Source organism: Mustelus asterias, chromosome 2, assembly GCF_964213995.1.
Source record: "Mustelus asterias chromosome 2, sMusAst1.hap1.1, whole genome shotgun sequence".
Classification (NCBI taxonomy): Eukaryota; Metazoa; Chordata; class Chondrichthyes; order Carcharhiniformes; family Triakidae; genus Mustelus; species Mustelus asterias.
Window position 1 is genome coordinate 40539564 of NC_135802.1, and position 13881 is coordinate 40553444.

Consider the following 13881-nt stretch of genomic DNA (forward strand, 5'->3'; position numbering starts at 1 on the left):
CCAGACTGAAGGGGTCCCAGCCAGAGCAGGGACTTTTATACCTCTCCCAGGAGGCGGAGCCCGACTGGGGTGTACCACAACACTACAGTACAAAGGTGTAACAACCCCACCCTAACCCCAACAGCAACAAGTAGCACAACCCAACAGTAACATATGTACATCCTTGTAGTACTGGCCAGACCCTGGCTCAGTACTATCCAGTGGGAACCAACGATGGTTCACCACACATCCTTCCTCAAGTTAGGAGACCAAAACTGTACACAATATTCTACCAATACTTTGTAATGTAGCAGCAATACTTCACTACTTTTATATTCTATTCCTTTACAATAAATGCCAAGATTCCATTTGCCTTCCTTATTACCTGCTGTACCTGTATACTAGTTTTCTGTGATTCATGCACAAGAACACCCAGATCCCTCTGCACAGAAGCACTACAAAGTTTCCCTCCATTTAGATAATAACTTGCCTTTCTATTTTTCTACCAACATGGATAACTTCACACTCATCCACGTTAAACTCAATCTGCCAAATTTTGCTCCATTCATTTAACCTACCCATATCCATTTGTAATCTCTTATTTCATTATTGCAACTTACTATCCCACCTATTTTAGTGTCATCTGCAAATTTGGCTATGGTATCTAATATCCCTGCATCCATGTCCTTAATATAGATTGCAAATAGGGCCTGAGGACCGAACCTTGTGTAGTTTGATGTAGTTACACTTTGCCAACCTGAAAAAGACCCATTTATCCCAACTCTGCTTTCTGCAGGTTAGCCAATCCTCTATCCAAGCAAATATATTACCCTTAATCGCATGTGAACTAACCTTGTGTATTAACCTTTTGTGTGGCACCTTATCAGATGCCTTCTGGAAGTCCAGATATACTACACCTACAAGATCATCATTATCCACCATGCTTGTTACATCTTCAAAGAATGCAAGCAAATTAGTCAAACATGATTTAGTCTTCATGAAAACATGTTGACTCTGATGGATTGAATTTTGACTTTCTAAATATCCTATTCTTACTTCCTTTATAATGGTTTCTAACAATTTCTCAATGACAGATGTTAAACTAATTAGCCTAAAGGTTACTAGATTTGCCTCCCTCCCTTTTTGAATAAGGGGCATTATATTAGCATTTTTCCAATTCAGTGAAACCATTCCCACATCCAGGGAATTTTGGAATATTGTCACCGATAGATCCACTAGCTCCAAGTCTTTAAGACCCCAGGATGTAGGCCTTCAGGCCCTGGGGACTTGCCTACCTTTAATCCCAATAGTTTGCTCAGTACTTTTTCCCTAACGATGATGATAGTTGTAAGTTCCTCCCTTTCAATAACATCTGCATTTTCTGTTATTGGGATGGTACTCATGTCCTCCACCATGAAAACTGATGCAAAATATTGATTTAGTGTCTCAGCCATTTCTGCATTCCCAATATCGACTCCCCAGCCTCAACTTCCAAGGAACCAACATTCACTTTAGCTACTCTCTTCCTCTTTATATACAGCTTTTGCTGTCCATTTTTATATTTTGCACTAGTTTTCTTTCATAATTTACTTGCCCTTTTTTATCACTTTTTAATAACTCTTTGTTGATGTTTAAAAGTTTTCCAATCTTCCAGCATGCCATTGGCCTTTGCAATATGGTATGCCTTTGTTTTTGTCTTTATGTTATCCTTAACTTCCTTGCTTAGCCATGGAATACTTTCTCCACTCACCACCTTTCCTCCTTGCTGGAATATATTTTAGTTTGAGGGACTTGAATATCTCCTTAAATATCTGCTACTGTTCATCAATTAACCTACCTTTTCATCTTCCTGCCGAATCCACTAGGGCCAAGTTTGTCCTCATACCTATTTTATTTTTTTTGTTTAAATCCAGAATGCTAGTGTGGGAGTCGAGTTTCTCACCCTCAAACTGAATTTGAAATTCTAGCATGCTATGATCACGCTTCCCTAGAGGATCCTTAACTATAAGATCATTTATTTGTCCTATCTTATTACATAATACAAAATCTAGAATAGCCTGCTCCCTGGTTGGTTCCACAACATATTGCTCCAAAAACAATCTATAATACATTCAATGAACTGTCCCTCGAGGTTATCCTTGCCAATTTGATTATTCCAGTAACATGAATGTTAAAATCACCCATGATTATTAAAAGTACCATTCTCCCCAGTTCTAGGGACCATTCTCTTGCACTGCTTCCCCAACTCCAAATCTTGATACACCTCTCTCAACTAATTCTTAGAAATGGTCTTAGGGTGCTGGACTAGAACCCAAAGTTACATTAGGAAGCCAGACTCGGCACCAACAATTTTTCTTTTTTGATATGTGAGGATAGGATACTTCTCTCCAGAGGTGATTCCACTGACAAAGTGTGGATCTTTTAAAACAAAACAAACTTTACTTAATTACACATTTTAAATATAATTCAAACAAATGAATCAGCTTAACCATAAACAGTTGAACAATATTTAAAAATGAAAGGAAGCAACTTTACTTTCTAGCCTATGACTGTCCCAGTTCCAAATAAGCCTCATTCATGCATAAATCAAATAAACTTTTAAACAAATAGAGCTAGAAAACCCTGGCGTACTTGATTTCATTAAGAGATAGAGTTCCAGAAGCCTGTAAACTCCTCCTAACTTCAACCAGACTTCAGCTACAACTAAACTGAACAAAACAGACTTAACTCCTATCAATCACATCATCACATGACCCTGCTTACCTAAACCCACATTCCATTCCTTTACTCAAAACCCCCCAGGGAACCTCTTTTTCATAAACAAAAGTCCATTAGCTCTATCCTAAGTAAACACTCCTGCCCTCCAAGCATCTGAGCTGCATTCCCTCCAAACATACCGACTGTCTGTAGAAAATAACTAAATTTTAAACATTCCCCTTGAGCATAAAATAAAACTGTATATAATATATATATATATATACTTATCGCATGTAAATCATCACAATGGAAAAATAACATATGTAGATAAAACTGAATTATTCTAAGTAAAATTTATACCTATGTAATTCCAATTCTCTTCCTGCACCTAGTGGTGCACGAAGACAGACTTTTGTCTGTTTCCGTAGTGAATAATTCCTGGAACAGGTTGCCAGCCTGTCGCCAAGGACTTATATCTTGAGGGGCAGCACCCCACATCAAGCTTGGCTGACTAGGAGTCTCTCCTGTTCTTATCGCCAGCCATTGGATTTTGCAGGCTGATACTCAAACAGTTTGACTGCATTATGAATGCACCGTCCTTGGCCATCAAGTCCTGGGGTGGGATTCGAACCAGGGGCTTCTGGCTCAGAGGCAGGGACACTACCCATTGCACCATAAGACATGCAAATGTTAGATTATTTAAAGTTATGAGTGCCACCTCTAGCATCAGTTAACCCCTCCCAAGCTCTTGCTGACCATTCCTACCCAATTTCTTAACCCATTTTGTCTCTCCTCTTGCCCCACATTACTCTATTTCCCTCTATACCATATGTATCTATGGTACAGCACAATGGTTAGCACTGCTGGCTCACAGCGCCAGGGACCCAGGTTCAATTCCAGTCTTGGATAATTGCCCATGTGGGGCTTGCACATTCTCCCAGTGTCTGTCTGGATTTTCTCCGGGTGCTCCGGTTTCCTCCGCCAGTCCAAAGATGTGCAGGTTAGGTGGATTAGCGGGGATAACTGGGCTGGGTTATGGGGATCATGTTCCACTACGCTACTAAAGTTTGGTACAAATTTTCTGTAGAATCCACTCAATCCCAAAAATCATAGCACTTTTTTTTCAATGATAGTCTTAGAAATTTTGAGTGTTTCACAGTAACATTATCAAATAAAATTTGACACGAAGATGCGTATGGAGATATTAGGAGAGGTAACCAAAAGCTCAGCTTTGGGGAAGGTCTTAAGGAGCATCTTAATGCAGGAGAGAGGTGGAGAGGGAATTTCAGAGTGCTGGGCCCGGGTAACTGAAGGCACAGTTGTCAATAGCAAAATGATTAAAAGGAAAGTTGAGTGCCTTGTACTTGGTGTAAGTTAGGGTATGCTGCAGAGTTCTGGATCAGCTCAAGTTTACAAAGGCAGAAAATAGGACAGTGGTCATGAGAACATTGAAATAACCAAATCTGAAGGTAACAAGGGAAATGAGCAGCAGTATGGAGACAGGCAATGTTACAGAGGTGGAAGTTAGTAGTTTTCATAGTGAAGCAGATACATGACTGGCAAATACCTTTAATGTTTCGCTGTCATTGAGCCAAAATCCTGGAGCTGCCTCCCTAACAGCAGGATGGTTGGGTGTATCTACATCACATGGACTGCAGTGGTTTAAGAAGATGACTCACAACACCTTCTGAAGAGCAATTAGGGATAAGCAATAAATGTTGCTTTGCCAGCTGGGTTCATGTCACATGAATAAAAAGACATCTTGAAAACAACTGAGATATGCACAAGTGAAGCCCTACATTTTCTGTGGCAGATTTTTAGGCTGTCTCTGACCAAAGTTGAGCCAGGAGACCAGTGGAACCCTCAACTATCTGTAGCCAGTTTATTTTTTTTAAAGATTTCCCCAATCACAGAATTGAACATTTTAATTTGGTTCAGGACCAACTCTACCTGCAATATCAACCAGACTCATTTTGACACCAGCTCAGTTTACTAATTAAAAAACTGAACCAGTAAAAATTTTAAACCATTTTGGTTAAAAAAGTGAAATTCTGTTTTATGAATTATTAAACGTAGTTTTAAAAACATAGGATCTGGAAGGTTCCATTAAATGTTATCCAAAAAGCACGTTAAACAATCTAAACCCAAACATTTACTCATTGGTTAATAGCAAAATTAATAAATTTAATATTTGAGCAGGACGAATTGAATCAGGAAATGTTGTTCATTGATATCATTCTGCCATCTTGTGGCCACAGACAGGATAGCAATGGAGCAAAAACAGAAAAGGTGTGGCAGGGGGAGGGGGGCATTCTCCCAGCTCGCTGCGCTGATTTTGTAGCAATGCCAAGGGTGTGGGAACTCTGGGGGAGATTGTTGTGGGTGGGGTGGGGGGGTCCCGCTGCCACGCTGCATAGGGATCTCGAGCAGAGGGAGAGAGGCCAGCAATCAGGGTGGGGGGAGGTCGGGGCTGCGTGGGGAGGTGGTGGTGGCTTAAGGTTGAAGGAGGGGTCAGGGTTACCAGTGGGGGAGAAAATTGGCAGATGGGGTGGGGGGGGTGGGATATCGAGGCAGGCCAGGGCGGGAGGGGGCATCGAGGCTGGTCCAGACACTTCCAGGGGGCCAACAATTGAGCCATGAAGGGGGGGGGGGGTGGTTTCATGGCCAGCAATGTGGGGGTTGCAGGGCTACCCAGCAATTGAGCTGGCCAGCAATTGGGAGGCTGGCAGTGCAGGGCTACTGCACATGCGCCGATCTCCAATATGACAGATCGGCGCGTGCGCAGTGGCCCGCTCAGCACTATGCACCGGCCTCTCCAGCAGGAATAGGCCCTGCCCCCTGATTTTTGTGATTCACACTAGTGCACTCTGCAGTTACACAGAGATTCATTTTGAAACTCCCATTGAAAAAAACAGCCGGATTTACTCCAGTTTTTACTCAAATTCAACAGTTAGAATTTTTGGGGGAGAATCGCCTGACTGGAAATAAGTCAGTCTGACACTGAATATCCTTGTGTCTGTGTGGGTTTCCTCCCACAGTCCAAAGATATGCAGGTTAGGTGGGTTGGCTATGCTAAATTGTGTAGGTTGATTTGATTTATTCTTGTCACAGGGTCATAGAAGTTTACAGCATGGCCCACTTGTCCATGCCACCCTTTTTTTTTAAACCACTATGTATTGGCATCGTGAAAATTATTGTTTCTTGCACGCTGTACAGATGAAACAAGCTGTTTATAGAGTACAAAGGGGAGAAGGAAAGAAGGGTGAAGAATGCAGTGTTAGTCATAGCTGGGGTGTAGAAGATCAACTTAATATAAGGTAGGTCCATTCAAAATTCTGGATAAGGCAAATTACTGCAGAAACCAAAAGAGAAAATGCTGGAAAATCTCAGCAGGTCTGGCAGCATCTGTAAGGAGAGAAAAGAGCTGATGTTTTGAGTCTAGATGACCCTTCGTCAAAGCTTTAAAGGGTCATCTGGACTCAAAACGTCAATTCCTTTCTCCCCTTGCAGATGCTGCCAGACCTGCTGAGATTTTACAGCATTTTCCCATTCAAAATTCTGATGACAGCAGGGAAGAAGCTGTTCTTGAGTCGGTCGGTACATTGTCTCTGACTTGTGTTTCTTTTTCCCGATGGAAGGTGGTGGAAGGGAGTATGTCCAGGGTGCATGGGGTCCTTGATTATGCTGTTTTTCCGATGCAGCTGGAAGTGTAGACAGAGTCAATGGATGGAAGGCTAGGCAGCACTAGCAAACCTACCTGCAAGGATGTTGGCCCCAATGTGTTTCAGGTGCATTTGTACGTTTGTTTCTGTGGAAGGTGGGACATGTACAAAGAAAAGTACAGCACAGGAAAAGGCCCTTCAGCCCTCCATGCCTGCACCGACCGTGCTGCCCGACATAACTAAAACCCCCTACTCTTCTGGGGACCATATCCCTCTATTCCCATCATATTCATGTATTTGTCAAGAAGCTCCTTAAAAGTCACTATCATACCTGCTTCCACTGCCTCCCCCAGCAGCGAGTTCCAGGCACCCACCACCCTCAGTGTAAAATGCTTGCCTAGTACATCTCCTTTAAACCTTGCCCCTCACACCTTAAACCTACGCCCCCTATAATTGACTCTTCCACCCTGGGAAAAAGCTTCTGACTATCCACTCTGTCCATGCCACTCAATCTTGTAGACTTCTATCAGGTTGCCCCTCAACCACCGTCGTTCCAGTGAGAACAAACCAAGTTTCTCCAACCTCACAGCTAATGCCCTCCATATCAGACAACATCCTTGGTAAATCTTTTCTGTACCCTCTCCAAAGCCTCCACATCCTTCTGGTAGTTTGGCAACCAGAATTGAACACTATTCTGCACGGTTCCCATGATCCTGGAATCTAAAACGCTCCCTCCTGCACCAACTCGAGTCACACAGTGGATCTATTTTCCTATTTCTATAGTCACTAGCATGTGGCACTGGGTGTAATCCAATGATTACAAGCTTAGAGATCCTGCTTTTTAGTCTACTGCTTAGCTCCCCGAATTCTTGATGCAAGACCTCAATCTTCAGTTTACCTGTATCATTGGTACCAACATCTACCACAACCTCTCACCAACTTCCCCTTTCAGAATGCCCTGCAGCCAATCGGTGACATCCCTGACCCTGGCACCAGGGAGGCAACACCATGCTGGAGTCACATCTTCGGCCACAGAAACACCTGTCTGGTCCCCTGACTAATGAATCCCCTATCACTATTACTCTTCCTTTCTTTTTCCTCCCCACTGTACAGTCAAGCTGCTTGTGGTGCTAGAAGCTTGGCTCTAACTGCACGCTTCTGAGGTACCAGTGCCATCATCAGCTTCCAAAATGGAATACCGATTTGCGAGCGGGACCCCAGGGGACTCCTGCACTACCTGCCTGTTCTTCCTGGACTGCCTGATGGTCACCCATTCCCTTCTTTCCTCCAGTCCCTTGAGCTGCGGTGTAACCACCTCTCCAAACATCCTATCCATGTAACTCTGAGCCTCATGGGTGAGCCACAAGTTCTACAGCCATTGTTCAATCTCCAAAGCCTGGAGCTCCAGTTCCTGCAGACATGGTCATCTAGGACACTGTTCAAGTCCAAGACTCCTCACTTGTGACAAGCCACACATTGCACTCGGCTGACCTCACCTGACAGGTTTTAAAATCTAAAATTTACGTCTTAAGACTAGAACAAATATAGATAGAGATAATAAATAATACTTTACCTAATAAATGTTTCTTTTAGCTTCAGCTATTTAAACACAGTCCTCAATATCATCAATCAGTTTACCGCTTTCTTGTGCCATCATTCAAACTCAAACTGTTGTCAGCAGACAGTTCCAAGTGCAACACTTCACTCAATTGACCAAGAACATTAAAAATCATTTCCAGAGGACCAATGCAGGTATCCACGCAGCTTTAAAAGGGAATAATTAGTACTAATGCTGAGAGATCATGAGAAAAATGTTTTTTTTTAAACGGGGAAACAGTTCTGAAACATGTCCAATTGTTTTCAGTTTAAGATGACAGCCATCCTACGGTCCTGTATTACATAAACATTTCAAATTTAAAAGACTAAGAACACACACTAGATAGCAAAGTGATATCTCTTTAAACATGAATTACACCAGAGTGACGCTGGACAATACATCAGTCAAGACCACCTGCCTGCTCCTTCCAGGGAAACCACATTAGCAAGTAAAACATATTTTACATTCTTGACTTCAATAAAGCAAATACAATGTACAGTAGAAGAAATTCAGATACGATCTTTTTATTTTAGGTGTCAATAGAAATCTCAGAATCTGAGGTACTTTACTGCTAATATTCAAAATAAAAAGTACAACTTTAATAAACTTTCTATACATTCGCTGGTTTCCAATTCCTACAATACACTGTTTATTCTACATTACAGCAAAAAGGATGAGGGGAAATATTTTTGCACACTGTGCAATTATGCCCTGACAGCTACTTAAGGCAAAGCTAGTGGTGGCTTAATAAGTACCTATTTTTGCAGCTCGTGCACTTCAGCATCAGAATGATTCTTGCTTTAATATTACAAACCCCAGAAACATTGAGTACAGAAAAGATAATGAAAGGTTGGAATGCCCTGTAGCAGTCTAGGGATAAATAGACAAAAATGAACGAACAAATACCTGAATGACTCAATGATGAAAGCAACTATGCAACATTTCATCAGATTTTAATTTTACTGGGAAGCACTCACCAAAATTGCATCTCAAGTGTGTACATAAATAGACTTAAAATACAAAGAGGGAAAAAAAAGAAAATAATTGAAGGCAACAATGCTCACCCATCTTTAGGTCTTACACTACACAGAGCAAAATGTTCATAAATGTTCTTTAAAATGTATCCATTTATTCAATGGGCATGGTTGAGCAGGGATTTAAAATAGCTCCAGAGCAGATTTTAGGTAATTTCACAGAGTGAATTCTTATTTTCTGTGGCTATGAAAATACTAACAATGCCCTCCAGAGTTAAAACTGCCTATAGTATACATTCAGTGGGCTACTGCTCTTCCACATATGTACATCTGAGTAAATAACATGGACCAAGTCTCTATTCCAATGGGAGGTTATTTCAGTTCGAGTCTCTTTCCCTCAAGAACCATCTGTATCTCTTTGGCATCCAGCGTCTCATACTTCAACAAAGCTTCTGCAAGACTTTTGTGTTCTTTTGCACGAGTCTTCAAGATTTGCTTTGCTCGGTCATAAGAATCCTGTGTTTAAATAAAAGACTTTTAGCCCAACCTCAAAGGAGTGTGACTGATACAGGGCAGACACTAAACGAGTGTCTGTTTACTGTTGTCATACAAACAATTTAACCCACCACACATGGAACAATACTGAAAATTAAAATAAATCGGTGCTGCCTCAAGGCTCCAAGGACCTGGATTTAATTCTAGCATTGGGCGACTGTGGAGTGTGCACATTTTCCCCCCGTGTTTGCATGGGATTCCTCCAGTTTCCCCTCTCAGTCCAAAGATTTGCAGGTTAGATGGAAGGGCCATACTCCTGACGTGTAAATTAGATGGATTTACCATACATGTGGGGTTTCGCAGAGAGGGTCTAGGTAAGTTACTCTGTTAGTGTCTCGGTGCAGACTCGATGGAGCGAATGGCCTCTTCTGCACTGTAGGGATTCTATGATTCTACAGGCAATTAAGTACTTTTTATCTGTGGTCACTGTTGTGCGGGAAAAGCAGCATCTAATTTTCACATGAGCTCCCACAACCTACAAGGAGGTGGCAACAGCTTAGTTGTATTGTCATTGGCATAGTGATCCAGAGACCCTGGATAATGCTCCGGGCACTAAGTTTGAATCCAACCATAAGTATATTCAGATGTTTCAGTATTGCATTAGTTAACACTTCTAATATAAATAATCTTACCCTCAATAATATCCTGACTTCTTGTTCAATAGCAGATTGAGTGTCTGGGCTTACTCTCTCTGGATCTGCGTAAGTCATAACTCCAAGCTACAGGTAAAAACAAAATAGGAATGTGATCACAACACTGCAGGACAGTTATCTTCCAGGAGATGTCACCCAACAAGAAACTGCAACCTTGCGGATAACAGCAAAGATGACAAAATTGGGATGCATGCTACTTTTGTAAAGATGGAGTGGACGTCAGTCATCCACTTAACCTCATTAATGAGGTGTTCTATTAAAGTACAACTAGAGATGTACACAAGAGCTGAAGATGGATTATAGATGAGGTTGAGGTTAGCTGAATTAATTTCCATAACACAAGCTGAAATTAATGGGTACAAAGTGCCAGATTTTCCTGCTCCAAAGCAGATGAATGGAGGGACGACAGAGTAAAGTGGCCACTGAGCAGCACAGAAGTCCCGATTGAAGGCCCGACTTTTAAACGCTTTGCAACTTTGGTGGGAGAGGTTGGCCTTTGGGAGTCCTCAGGCTTCAGACACAGTGGAGGGTAGGCATGCACAAGTCAGAGGTGAGTCAGAAAGAAGAAAACGTCCGTGGTAGGGAAGTTGTTGGAGAGGATTCTTAGAGACAGAATGTATGTGCATTTAGAACGGAACAATCTCATGAGTGACAGACAGCATGGTTTTGTAAGAGGGAGGTCGTGCCTTACAAATTTGGTGGAGTTTTTTGAGGAAGTGACAAAAACGGTTGATGAAGGAAGGGCCGTGGATGTCGTCCAAATGGATTTCAGTAAGGCATTTGACAAAGTCCCACATGGCAGGTTGGTTAAGAAGGTTAAGGCTCATGGGATACAAGGAGAATTGGCTAGATGGGTGGAGAACTGGCTTGGCCATAGGAGACAGAGGGTAGTGGTCGAAGGGTCTTTTTCCGGCTGGAGGTCTGTGACCAGTGGTGTTCCGCAGGGCTCTGTACTGGGACCTCTGCTATTTGTCATATATATAAATGATTTGGAAGAAGGTGTAACTGGTGTAATCAGCAAGTTTGCGGATGACACGAAGATGGCTGGACTTGCGGATAGCGAAGAGCATTGTCGGGCAATACAGCAGGATATAGATAGGCTGGAAAATTGGGCGGAGAGGTGGCAGATGGAGTTTAATCCGGATAAATGCGAAGTGATGCATTTTGGAAGAAATAATGTAGGGAGTTATACAATAAATGGCAGAGTCATCAGGAGTATAGAAACACAGAGGGACCTAGGTGTGCAAGTCCACAAATCCTTGAAGGTGGCAACACAGGTGGAGAAGGTGGTGAAGAAGGCATATGGTATGTTTGCCTTTATAGGACGGGGTATAGAGTATAAAAGCTGGAGTCTGATGATGCAGCTGTATAGAACGCTGGTTAGGCCACATTTGGAGTACTGCGTCCAGTTCTGGTCGCCGCACTACCAGAAGGACGTGGAGGCGTTAGAGAGAGTGCAGAGAAGGTTTACCAGGATGTTGCCTGGTATGGAGGGTCTTAGCTATGAGGAGAGATTGGGTAGACTGGGGTTGTTCTCCTTGGAAAGACGGAGAATGAGGGGAGATCTAATAGAGGTGTACAAGATTATGAAGGGTATAGATAGGGTGAACAGTGGGAAGCTTTTTCCCAGGTCGGAGGTGACGATCACGAGGGGTCACGGGCTCAAGCTGAGAGGGGCGAAGTATAACTCAGACATCAGAGGGACGTTTTTTACACAGAGGGTGGTGGGGGCCTGGAATGCGCTGCCAAGTAGGGTGGTGGAGGCAGGCACGCTGACATCGTTTAAGACTTACCTGGATGGTCACATGAGCAGCCTGGGAATGGAGGGATACAAACGATTGGTCTAGTTGGACCAAGGAGCGGCACAGGCTTGGAGGGCCGAAGGGCCTGTTTCCTGTGCTGTACTGTTCTTTGTACTTTTGAAGGTTAGTGGCATAGCATAAGATAGTAAGTTATCTACCTTAGAGCAGTACAAAAGAAGGGTAGAAGGGACACACTGAAGGTAGTCCATATGACAGTAAGTACATAGGAATTAATAGAAATATCCTACACACAAGAATTGCTTTAAACTTCTTCAATCATCTTCGTCACTTCCTATAGAATACTGGGTTTTTGGTGGTGGACAAATTATTAGAATCAAATCCGAGAGCCAGGATAAAATGTCACTTAGAAAGGCAGAGATTAATGAGGGATAGTCAGCATATTTGTGTTACGGGAAGTCATGCCATACCAACGTAACTGAATTTTTTGAGGAAGTAACAAGGAGGATTGATGAGGGTAGTGCAGTGGATGTGGTTTACATGGATTTTAGAAAGTCATTTGACAAGATGCCACATGGCAGACTGGTCAGAAAAGTAAATGCCAGTGGAAAACGGGGAAATGCGGTGGGTTGGATCCAAAATTGGCTCAGTGACAGGAAAGGGTAATGACTGTCAGAATGTTTTAGTGAATGGAAATCAGTTCCCAGTGGCATTCCACAGGGCTGTGTTGGGTCCCCTGCTGTTTTGGCATAAATTAATGATTTGGACTTAAATGTGGGAGGGATGATTGGGAAATTTTCAGATTAAACAAAAATCAGTCACGTAGTTGCTAATGAAGCTGTGGACTCCAGAATGTTATCAATGGTTTGGTTGAGTCGGCAGAAAAGTGGCAAATGGAATTCAATCGAGAGAAGTGTGAGGTAATGCATTATGAGGGGGTTAAAAAAAGGGAAAAGGAAGTGACGAAGATGATTGATGAGGGTAGAGCAGTAGATGTTGGCTACATGGACTTCAGTAAGGCCTTTGACAAGTCCTCATGGCAGACTGGTGCAGAAGGTGAAGTCGCATGGGATCAGAGGTGAGCTAGCAAGGTGGATACAAAACTGGCTCGGTCAAAGAAAACAGAGGGTAGCAGTGGAAGGGTGTGTTTCTGAATGGAGAGCTGTGACAAGTGGTGTTCCTCAGGGATCAATGCTGGGACCTTTGCTGTTTGGAATATATATGATTTGGAGGAAAATGTAACTGGATTGATTAGTAAGTTTACGGACAGCACAAAGGTTGGTGGATTTGCGGATAGCGATGAGGACCATCAGAGGATACAGCAGGATATAGATCAATTGGAGACTTGGGCGGAGAGATGGCAGATGGAGTTTAATCCGGACAAATGTGAGGCAATGCATTTTGGAAAGTGTAATACAGATAGGAAATATACAGTAAATGGCAGAACCCTTAAGAGTATTGATAGGCAAAGGGATCTGGGTGTACAGGTACACAGGTCACTGAAAGTGGCAGTGCAGGTGGAGAAGGTAGTCAAGGCGGCATACGGCATGCTTGCCTTCATCGACCGGGGTATTGAGTTTAAAAATTGGCAAGTCATGTTGCAGCTTTATAGAAACTTAGTTAGGCCACACTTGGAATATAGTGTTCAATTCTGGTCGCCACACTACCAGAAGGGTGTGGGGGCTTTGGAGAGGGTACAGAAAAGACTTACCAGGATGTTGCCTGGTATGGAGGGCATTAGCTATGAGGAGAGGTTGGAGAAACTTGATTTGTTCTCACTGGAGCGACGGAGGTTGAGGGGAGACCTGATAGAACTCTACAAGATTATGAGAGGCATGGACAGAGTTGTTAGTCAGAACCTTTTTCCCCAGGGTGGAAGAGTCAATTACTAGGGGGCATAGGTTTAAGGTGCTAGGGGCAAGGTTTAAAGGAGATGTTCGAGGCAGATTTTTTTTTTTACAGAGTAGTGGGGTGCCTGGAACTCGTTGCCGGGGAAGGTAGTGG

At 42.9% G+C, this 13881-nt stretch overlaps 1 protein-coding gene across 1 annotated transcript in view; it reads right to left on the reverse strand.

Annotated features, from left to right (window-relative positions):
• Positions 1-8872: 8872 nt before the first annotated feature.
• The window catches only part of LOC144507091 (ATP-dependent zinc metalloprotease YME1L1-like), a 45245-nt gene continuing 40236 nt past the window's right edge, over positions 8873-13881 (reverse strand). Inside the window, exons 18-19 of the mRNA XM_078233820.1 lie at positions 10097-10183; positions 8873-9425 (exon numbers count right to left, since the gene is read on the reverse strand). Of these exons, the coding sequence (XP_078089946.1) occupies positions 9282-9425; positions 10097-10183 (231 nt within the window). The 3' untranslated portion in view covers positions 8873-9281. The remainder of the gene's footprint in view (positions 9426-10096; positions 10184-13881) is intronic.